Here is a 10,733-nt window from a genome sequence, read left to right on the forward strand (position 1 = left end):
TACAATTCCCGCTGTCCAGGCCTCCTGGGCCTCCCAGGGCCTCTGTCCTGCGTGTTGGGCTTCCCCGGGGATTTCCCAGGCCTACCGCTTCGCTTCCGGTCCTGAAGTGGGCTGTACCGTGGGTGAGGGTCTCGGATGACCCTGGAGCACACAGTGCACACGGGCACCCTCCCTACCACCCTGTCCCCGCCAGAAGTCCCCACGATGTGAAGAGGGCCTCTGCAGGGAGGAGCCTGTGTCCCCTGCCCTGTCCTCCCTCCCGGTGATACATTATGTCTGACCAGGAAAAAACATTGGGAGCATCCTTTTAATCACGACTACAAACACATCACAGACACATCTACGGGGTGTGCAGTCGGTGGAGCGCGGGACGCGGTGGGGGTCAGCAGCATAGGAGGCTGTGGGGTCAGCAGCACACGGGGACCGGGGCGGGCAGGGAGGCGAGCAGGGGTTGCGTCCTCCAGCCGGGGCAGCCAGGGTGACGCCCGAGCCCCACGGGCCGCTCGAGTCCTGTGGGCTCCCTGCAGCTGGCTGGCCGTCGCCCTGGGGTGGCCGGGCCGGGCCCGCACGTGTCCTCCCGGCTACACGATGCTCTCAGTGCGCTTGCCCCTCCACACCACCAGCGCCGTCACGAGCAGGGTCACCGTGATGGGGACCACGACGAAGGGGCAGAGGATGGTGCGGGGCGGGTCCCCCAGGGCCCGGCCGGAGGCGGCGCAGCTGCGGAAGTAGTGCCGGTGGACGGCCACGAAGAACCTGTCCACCTCCACGCTGGGCCAGAAGCAGCCGAGCCGCTCCGCCAGGTTCCGGGTGCAGTCGGTGAGCTGCCCGTAGCTCCTGCAGGGCAGAAGGAGGTGTCAGGGCCCAGCAGGGGTGCGGCCTGTGCCCGGGCAGGGGCCCCTGCAGCCTGGGATGTGGGGGTCTGTCGCTCTGGCACACGCTCCCCGGTGTCCTGCACCCAAGGGCACTAAGGGTCAGGAGCCCTGGCACAGGACTGAGCCAGGGGCACCAGGCTGTGCCCTGGACCTGCTCAAATCCCTGCTGTAGGCGACAGTGGAGAGCCTACAGGTCCCTCCCCATCAGACCCTCCTGGACTGCTGCGGGACACAGGGCCCAGGCCATCCCTGGGCGACAGGTGACGTGGGGGGAGTGGGTGCCTTCCCAGGGTGGCAGTGTGCACACGTGCGTATGTGTTGTCCTGTGTGTTGTGTCACTGTCTGTGTGTGACTGCATGTGACCTGTCCTTGGCGCAGGCTGTGGGTGCTGTTGCCCGCAGCAGGGCAGGGGTGGCGGCCGGGGCCAGTGGCAGTGTCTTCCAGGGAGCCGGGCAGGCCGGTGAGCCCACCCCGCCGGGCTGAGGTCTGCCCTAGCACCCGAGGGCTGGGAGGTGGGTGGCCCTCCCCAGGGCCTTTCCAACCTACAGACGCTGGGCCCGATTGCCTTCACAAAGCGGAGTGAGGCCACCAGCCGATCACGACTACAAACTGCCCCTGGCCCTGCTCCACGTCCCCTTCCTGGTGATTACGTGGGAATCTAATGTCCCTGTAGCACAGAGGACACTGAACCCAGGGTGCCTGGATCTGTCAGTCCCAAACCACCTCCCTGGCCTCTTACTGGACACGACAGCCGTGGACTCACGACAGAGGACCTTCATGGGGTGGGAGGCACAGGCTGTTTTCAGAGGCTGAAGGCTGCATGGGGGTCTTGGTGGCACTTTACCAGTGTCCCTGGTTCTTTTCTCTCGTGTTTTGGTTTTTTGAGACACGTTGTGCCTATGTTATCCAGGCTGGCCTTGAACTCACAGCGATCCTGCTGTCTCAGCCTCCCTAGTGCTGGGGTTGCAGGGTGCACCGCCATGCTGGGCTAACCAATGGCGGCGTGCCTGGCCCAGGACCCTCAGGTAGGGCTGCAACTTTCCAGGAGAGCTGGCTTCAGCTGGCCCTCCCCGTCTAGGCCCAGATACCCCGGTGGGAGCCGAGGCCACAGGTGAGCAGCCCCTGCTCTTCCAGGGCCACCAGCTCCCCCCACACACGGTCCTCACAGGCTCCACCCTGGCTGGGGGGCATCCAGAGCAGCAGCCCCTCAGGCAGGTGGGTGTCACACTGTGTGCTTGAACACACCCCTCCCTGTTGGGTGGGGCACTCAGGACTGGTGGAGGTCAAAGTCCAACGTCCTACAGGATGGCCGGCCACTGTGTGGTCTCTCTGCTAACCTGAGCAAGGGCTATGTCATTTCCAGAAGCGGAGCTGGGGCAGGTGTGGTGGTGCGCGCCTGCAATCCTGGCACTCAGCAGGCTGAGGCAGGAGGATCACTGAGAGTTCCAGGCCAGCCTGGGTTATACAGAGACCCGGTCTCAAATAAACAAACCAAAGTGTGGATGTGTGGATGTATGTGTGTGTGTGTGTGGTGTGTGGTGTGTGTGGTTTCTTCCCCAGCACCACAAAGAAACAACTAGGTGAATCAGCACAGCCTCCATGAGATGTGGAAGCAGCAGAGCTCCCCACAAAAAGAAACATCCCAAGATACGGGCTAAGACCTCTGCCCTCGTGCATGTGTGAAGCTCAAAGAACCCCAGACAGGACGAGCACAGAGTCCCAGCAACGACAAACAACTACAAAGACACAGCGAGGCCAAACCACTGGAAAACTGCAGAAACATCTAAAAGTCACTCAGAAGAAAAAGAAAGACCACATAGCAAACAACCGAGGAGAGACAGCGCCCTCTTATCCAAGATCAGGAGCCCCACGAGGGCTGCACCCCAGCAGGCGGCCTGGAGTCTGGTGCCTGGAGAAACAGCCTCCACAGGGGAGGACCAAGTCAAGATCGCCCCAGAAAAAAGAAGCAGAGAGGCATCGCCAGCCAGCACGTGTGTGCTGCAGGGATGTTAGGGTTCTTCACCAGGACAAGATTCCAGGAAGAATCTCTTTCTGAGATAGCTGTGTAGCCCAAGCCGGCCTGGAGCTCAGGTGACTCTCCTGCCTCAGCCTCGTGAGTGCTGGGATTATAGGCATGAGCCCCACACCCGGCATCCAGGAAGGATTTTAGATCTAGCATGAAGAGCTCTAGAAATGGTAAACAAGGAAGATAGAAGTTGTATTTTCTTATTTTTAACCTAGAAAGTGGGCCAGTGGAGCAAGGCCATAAATCAACTGTGAGGAGCCCCGGGGGCCTCAGCGACATGCCCACCATGGCCCTGTCGTGTGGCCTGTACATGGCACAGCCACTGTTTCTTCCAAGGGCTGCTGCAGGCCACCACCACATGCACGTGCCTCGCAGTCACCACCAGGCCTGGGGCTCCCTCAGCCCCTTGCATGGCCACGTGCATGTGACAAGAGGCCAGCACAGGGCTTGTGGCTGTCCCCACCCACGCGTGCTCTTCCCCAGCCAGCTCCACTTCAAGCCGCAAGAAGTGGGAGAAGCCCCAGGAAGCGGGACAGGCCTGCGCACAGAGCAGTGGCCCCTGGTGGTCAGCCAGGGGACAGCACTGGCTGGAACGACTCCGCTGCGACCCGCTGCATCCAGGGGCTGGACATTTTTGGAGGGGGTTCCAGCCCTGGGCTGGCCACAGTCACCGAGCCAGGAGGCCCCAGCACCCCCGTCCCCTGGCCAGGCCCCGCAGAGGCTCCTTGGTATGTGGGCCTTTCCGTGGCCGCCACCCTCATCTAAAAATAGCCCAGTGTGGGTGCTGCCTTCCATCCTGCTGACGACACGGCACAGCTGACGCCTTCCCAGCTGCTGGCGCCCGGGGGGGGGGGGGGGGGGGGGAGGTGACGGCCCCAGGGGGGCAGCGGCAGCCTGGCCAGGGACTCAAAATAGCCCTGGACAGCGCTCCAGCTCGGAGGCGCTGGACTGTCTGTTCTGGGCAGCCGCTCGCCGCCCTTTGGGGCAAGGACTTTCTGCTCTGCACCCACCTGCGGCAGGCGTGGGAGGACCCTGCACACACGTGGAGAGCCATGCCTGCGCTCCAGGGCTCTCAGCTTCCCTGTATCTGCCCCAGGCCCGCACCAGCCTGGGTCCAGCTCTTACCCGCGTGGCCAGGGGCTTTCTGTCCCCTTGGTACCTCACTCTCCTTCCATGAAAATGAAGACACAGGTGCCCCACAGATTACAGGGCAGATCGTGGTAAACCAGGTGAAGGCCTGACAGAGAACAGGCACCCAGCTGCGTGTGCTGGCCCATACCCGTAATCCCAGCACCGGGAAAGCTGAGGCAGGAGGATTGCTAGGAGTCTGAGGCCAGCTTCGGTTATACAGTGAGACGCTACTTCAAAAAAACAAAACCAAACCAAAAGATCAGGCAGCCAGGCCCGGAAGTTGCCTCCTTCCTCTGCCTGAAGGCTGATGGGGGGCTCATGGGCACACATTTCATCCTGTAAGTCAGACAGCGCGGCCCAGGACGTGGGTCCAAATCTGCAGATCTAGGAGGAACTGCTTAGGGGGTCGGGCCCACCTTCTCAGAGTGCCTCCACCTGCCATGGACAGGTCACAGCCTTGTGGCTGCTGACAGCGTCCACTACCTCCAGGGTCCCGTCTGCCCGCAGGCTGCCAAGTGCGTGTGGCCCAGCAGGAATGTGTGATGGGGTTGCCACGTGTGGGGAGGCCTCGGGCCTGGGGCTCAGTGTCCTCCGGAAGCATAGATGGCTACTGAGCACCTGAAACAAGGCCTGAGCCTCGAGAATGAGCAGAGAGGAAGAAGGAAAGGAGGAAATTTGAGCACATGGGCCGCTGCCTGCCTGGCCCCGTGCCAGTGCTGGTGATGCCAGCAGGAAAAGTTTGGCAACGTGTACAGCGACCTCCATGCCTTCATGAGCTCCACAGCCCACAGCCCCTCCAGAACCCTGACTCTGCTTCCGGAAACTGTCCTGTGAAAAGCTCTGCATGCCTCAGGTTGTGTGCATGCACCTGTCACCCCAGCACTCTGGGAGGCTGAGGCAGGAGGATCGAGGCCTGAGCTAGCCTGGGCAGCCTAGCAACTTAGTGAGAGCCTTGCTCAAAACAAACAATGAAAAAGGGCTGGGGCTGCAGTGTGAAGGTCCTGGGTTGGATGCCCAATACCAGCAAAAAAGTTAAATACAGACAGAAGTCATGCAGGAAGGCACTCATCGCAGACTCAGGGCTCCGACAGACAACAGACACCAGGAGGCTGGAAAAGAATTTCTAAGAGGCGCTGGTATGAAGCCCCGGGGGACACTTCGGAAGGAATTTAGGATGTGGGCAGAAAAGTACGCTATGATGCTGAGGAAGAGCAGCAGCCCCGAGACCCAGTTACGGACGCCCTGCGGCTCGGGCACAAACGGGCGGGGCGGGGGCGGGGCCTCGGCGGCGGGGGCGGGGCGCCTCTCACCCGCGGGGAGGGATGGGCTGTGCCCAGCTCTACTTTCATTTTGAATTTCTCAAGCTTTCTACAGGGAGCATTTGCCATTTTTATAATTCTATAAGAAAGCTCATGTTAGGGCTGGGCAGGATGGTGCACGCCTGTAATTCCGGAACTCAGAAGGCTGAGACAGGAGGGTCACTGCAAATTCAAGGCCAGCCTGGACTACACAGCGAGACCCTGTCTCTAAATAAATAGATAAAATTTTAAAAACCTCATTTTAGGAAGAAAGCCCCACAGAAAGCACAGGGCCACAGCCCAACCTGGGGGCAGCTGCCCCTTCCTGCTGCTGGAACCCTGAGGTCTCCGAGGCTCCCTGGGCGGCCCCGCGGGCTGGGCAGGACCCACTCCCTGGCTCTCTGCCTGCTTGCACCCCAGGCCCGGGCTTGGAGAGGGTTCCTCCTGCCCCTCCCGGCTGGGACCCCCTCCCAACACAACCTGGAGGTCAAGCAGAGGAGAAGCAGCACGAAACCGGAATGGAAAATTGAGCAAGGAAAGCAGACTCTGAGGCTGTGTCCAGGGTCCTGCCCCACGGGAATCATCTTTCCAAAAGCCCCAGATCCACGTCAGGCAGCTAGGGAAGCCAACAAATTCCCAAAGCAGAGCCCTAAGTGGATACTCTTTGATTAGAATGTTACAAGCTAAAAAAGTAGTAAGAAGTTAGTAATTTAAAAAGTGGAATCCCTGCTGGCTGTGGGGGCTCACACCTCTAATCAGCCCTTGGGAGGCTGAGGCAGGAGGATTGTTGCGAGTTCAAGGCCAGCCCGAACTGCATAGTGAAACCCTGTCTCAAAAAGACAAAACAAAACAAAAAAAAAAAAAAAAAAAAAAAAGAAAAAAATGGAATCTCTGGAAATGAAAGATCACATATAACATGGGGGAATCCCCCAAGAATGTGATTAAAAATTCAATCACAATCTCTTAAAAAAATAATGGCAATATCAATCATAAAATGAATGGAATAGGTCCAAAACTGAATTCTGAGGAAAAGTTATACATTCTCTTATTATTACTAAGCAAAAAGAAATGCAAATAAAATAAATACACAAGACTTTAAAAAATAAAATCTTTCCAAAAGGTAAATACTTTAAAGCCATTAATAAACATTAAATATTGATATATTGCTGGGCATGGTGGCAGAGGCCTATAATCCCAGCACTCAGGAGGCTGAGTCAGGAGGATCGCTGAGTTCCAGGGCAGCCTGCACTACACAGTAAGACCTTACCTCAAAATGACAACAACAAAAAATTCTAAGATAGATGATAAAAAATTTGCTTCATTTATCCTATCAGTTTCTTTTGTTCACTGAAAAGTTGTGTATTTTTGCTTGCTTGTGCTTTGTAAGAGAGAATCTTTTTGTCTGTGACTCGCACCCTGAGTACCATTTTGGCCGTTCTTTTAAGATCATGGTACATGGTATATTAACCATTGTTATTCTGTTATGCAACTTGGTTTTATTTTTTCCTAGAAGTAAAAAGAGTGCTTTAAAAATATTTTCTTTATTAATATCTACTAAAAAATGCTTCGGTTCTTAGTAAAAGCTTCCGGACTCACGTACACAGTGCCTGGCCAGGCCCAGGCCTCCTGGGTGGCGTGCCAAGGTGGGTGGGCCCCAGGATGCTTAGAATCACACCCACAAGTCCCCTCTGCAGGGCTGGAAGACTGCGTTAGGCTGTATAGAACACGGGACGGCTAAGCTCAGGAACATGCTAAACCTGTTCTTAAAATGTCACAGCTCAGTATGTCAAAGGAGGGAACTAGGCCATCATCAGTCCATGTCAAGATGGTGTTTGATTAAAACTCAAAAGTCATTCCTGATTTTAAAAAGCCCCACTGGGTGTGGTGGCAGACATCTGTAATCCTAGCACACTGGGAGGCTGAGGCAGGAGGATTGCCAGTTTGAGCCCAGCCTGGGCAATTTGGCAACTTTGCAAGACTCTGTCTCAAAACAGAAGAGTGCAGGGCTGCGGCCGGGAAGGCCCTCCAGTCGCCTCCTGGCAGCCGCACACACAGCACCGTCCTCCGCAGCCAGGAGCAGTTTCCTTTCGTCTTGAGCGGTTCGGTCTGTCTTCTCCCTCGTTGCTTCCGCTTTGGTGTCAGGGCTCCCACCCAGGATTCCGAAAATAGTCACCGAGGACTTTCTCAAGCGGGTGGCTGGCCGCCACGGCACACTTCCTCTGCCAGTGGAAAGCCACCGCCTCAGCCTGGCTTGCCTTAGCCAGGGCCGGCGCCAGGGCCAGCTGGGCACAGGGCGCCTCTGCCTATCTGGGGCACCGAGGCCCTCGCAGGTCACCTCTTGCAGGATGTGCCCTGGGACCCTGGGCCCCAGTGACGAAGGAAAACTCTGAAGCAGGGTCCTGGGGTGCAGAGGCTTAGGAAACGCCACCACGGGGACACTCGGAATGCAGCCGGGGTCCCTAGGACGGGGCCACACTCTGGCCGTGCTCCTGCGACCCTGCTCCTCCCACGAGGCCTCATTTCCGTCCGGCCCCAGGACCCCGTCAGCGGGACCTGCTCCAGGTAGCCTTTGGGGACAGGAGTGACTTAGGCACACCAGCTGCGCCACCACTGGCCCTCCCCTGCACCTTCCGACTCACGTACACAGTGCCCGGCCAGGTCCGCAATTGGCAGGGACCTCTGACCCTCCCAGTCCGCTGCCCACGGCCTGGCCTAGACGGACGGAACCTCCCCTGGGCCTTTGAACCTGCTGCTTCTTCCATGGACTCTGCTCATACTTTGTTTTTGGTTGTTTTTTTTTTTTTTTTTTTTTTTTTTTTTTTTTTTTTTTTGGTTTTTCTCCGGTACTGGGAACTGAACTCACGACCTTGCGCTTGCCAGGCAGGCGCTTTGCCGCTGAGCTAAATCCCCAGCCCCTCAGTCCTGTTTTGAACTCCTGGTGATCCTCCTGACTCAGCCTCCTGAGTGCTAGGATTACAGACATGCGCCACCACGCCTGGTTCTGCTCGCACTTTGGGGGTACAGCCCCGGCCACGTCCTCTGGGGGCTGCAGTGCCCTCTCGCCCTGGTGCAGCTGCAGTTTGCTGCCCACCTTCCTCCTGGGGCTGTGCCTGTGTGTCCCGGTGCCCTCCCTGGAAGCACACGGAGGAGCAGGGGCTCGACCCCCCCCCACCTCGCGGGGGCCCTGTGTGAGAAGTGACCCAGCCTCTGTGTGTGCTTGCGCTAGAGGCACCCTCTGGGCTCTGCGTGTCCACCCGGGGGAGGGCAGGGGAGACCAGTGGGGTCCATGCCCTGAAGCGATGGCTCCACCCCTTCCACAGAGGCCGGCGCCAGCGAGGTGACTGCCCCAGTGGTGGGGACACAGGCTCCGTCACACAGCTGGGTGGCAGTGCTGTCCACGGGGCCTGAGCCCCACCCCAGAGCTGGTGGGGACCAGGGAGGGCGTGGCTCAGAGCTGGTGGCAAGAGGACAGGCGAGTGAAAGGCTCCAGGGCCTCCCGGGATCCTGAGGCCAGAAAGCTGTGCAGAGAAGTGGAGGCCCAGGCCCAATGGGGACAGCCACGAGGGACCGACGCACACCACGGCCACTACAGGTGGGGAGACGCCACCCGTGCCCCGGGCTGGCCCGTCCTCCCAAGCTGCAGAGGTCGCCTGTCCTCCATGTGGGCCTGCGCCCTTGGGTCCCCAGGCCTCCTCGGGAGGAGCCACCTACCACCTCCCTGCCTCCCCTCCCCTTCGCCCCTGTTCTGTGGCTCCAGGCTGGCAGACCCCGGCGCCTCTGCCCAGGCAGAGAGGGAGCCCCCAGCTGCAAAGCCAGGCTCCCCACAGGTAGGCCCCCCGAGGGTCAGCACGAGGTCACCTCTGAGGACAGGCGCAGGCAGAGGCTCCAGGCTGGGAGATGGTGCAGGCTTTGAAAGGCAGCGGGCGTCAGAGTGTCCCCGTGCTCGGAGCCAAAGCCAGCCCGGCCGCCGGAGGCCGAGAATGCTGGTCAGGGGCGGCCGCCAGGCCGCAGTACAGTGGGCGGCTCACGAGACCCCTTAGACTCGCCGCCACCCCTCGGGGTTCACCCCTCCACCCCTGTTGGGGACACCTGGGCCTAGAGAGGGGAGAGAGCCCTCGCTCGCTGTGAGGCTGAGACCAAACTCAGGCCTGCCAGGGCCTGCGAGCTTGCACAGGCCCAGGGACACACTGTGACGTGTCAGTCCCAGGGTGAGGCATGACAGCCAGGACGCGGTGGTCTGACACTGTCACCCTCTGACAAGTCACCTCGCTCGATGCCGGCCTCTGTGGAAGGGGTGGAGCCATCGCTTCAGGGCATGGACCCCACTGGTCTCCCCTGCCCTCCCCCGGGTGGACACGCAGAGCCCAGAGGGTGCCTCTAGCGCAAGCACACACAGAGGCTGGGGTCACTTCTCACAAAGGGCCCCCGCGAGGCGGAGGCTGATGTCCAGCCCCTGCTCCTCCCCTGTCGGCTGGGAGGAAGGGACAGCTTGGCTCTGTCTGCACCCCCTGAGGCTACTGGACCCTGGGGACCCCCCCTGCTGGGGTCCCCAGCTCTCGAGCAACCCCTCTGCTCTCCCCGCAGGTCTCCTGCACCAGGAGGCCCCGCCACACATCTTACCAGCTTGCTGTCCCACCCAGGCGGCCCTGGAAACACTGCCAGTCCCGCTGCAACCCGACCTTGTTTGGAGCTTGGGTGCAGGGCGTGGGGAAGGGAAAACCACTCACCCTCCCCCCGGCACCTCGGGGCCCCTCTGCCTCTGAAGGAGCCCCAAGCCGCAGGCACCACTCAGCCTCCCATCGGCCTCACTCGGGGTCTGTGAGACCCCTGCTCGCGGAGCTCAGGCCCAGCGCCCCGCACAAGCAGAGACACCTCGCCCGTATCAGCGATGCGCACAGCACCCGCCGTGCGAGGGGCACAAAGCCGTAGACCCGCGGGCCCTGCTGCAGGTGCATGAACCCAGCCAGGACGGGACCATCCCCGCTGACGCCGGGGACAGGGCACGCAGCCGGTGCTGCTCAGAGCCTGAAGTGACAGCTGGGAAACCGAGGCGCAAGCCCGCCAGAGCCCACTGTTGGCAGGAGCAGCGGCTCCCAGCACCTGGCAGAGGCCTGGCAGGGGACGACGGGCACAGGGAGAAGCGGGAAGGCTTGAACAGTTACAGCCCCCTGGGGACGGGGTGGCAGTGGCTTCTCAGTGCCCTGACCCTGGAGAGAGATCAAAGGCTGTCTCACCTGCTGTAGGGACCACGCCCGGGACAGTGGGGCTCCAAGGCTACGGTCTGGGGGTCTGGGCTCCAGGAAGGTGGAGAGGACTCTGTCCTGCTTTGGCCCCTGTGGCCGGCACCATGGCCATGTCTCTACCAGAGGAATCCCGTGTCTGGGATCTTTTTTTTTTTTTTTT

At 59.9% G+C, this 10,733-nt stretch overlaps 1 protein-coding gene across 1 annotated transcript in view; it reads right to left on the bottom strand.

Annotated features, from left to right (window-relative positions):
* Positions 1-288: 288 nt before the first annotated feature.
* Positions 289-10,733, bottom strand: part of Ramp1 (receptor (G protein-coupled) activity modifying protein 1) — a gene marked incomplete at its 5' end in the record, with an annotated part of 33,724 nt that continues 23,279 nt past the window's right edge. Inside the window, 1 exon segment of the mRNA XM_013508020.1 lies at positions 289-837. Within this exon segment, the coding sequence (XP_013363474.1) occupies positions 582-837 (256 nt within the window).

This window comes from Chinchilla lanigera, unplaced genomic scaffold, assembly GCF_000276665.1.
Source record: "Chinchilla lanigera isolate Chin_1 unplaced genomic scaffold, ChiLan1.0 scaffold00141, whole genome shotgun sequence".
Taxonomy (NCBI): domain Eukaryota; kingdom Metazoa; phylum Chordata; class Mammalia; order Rodentia; family Chinchillidae; genus Chinchilla; species Chinchilla lanigera.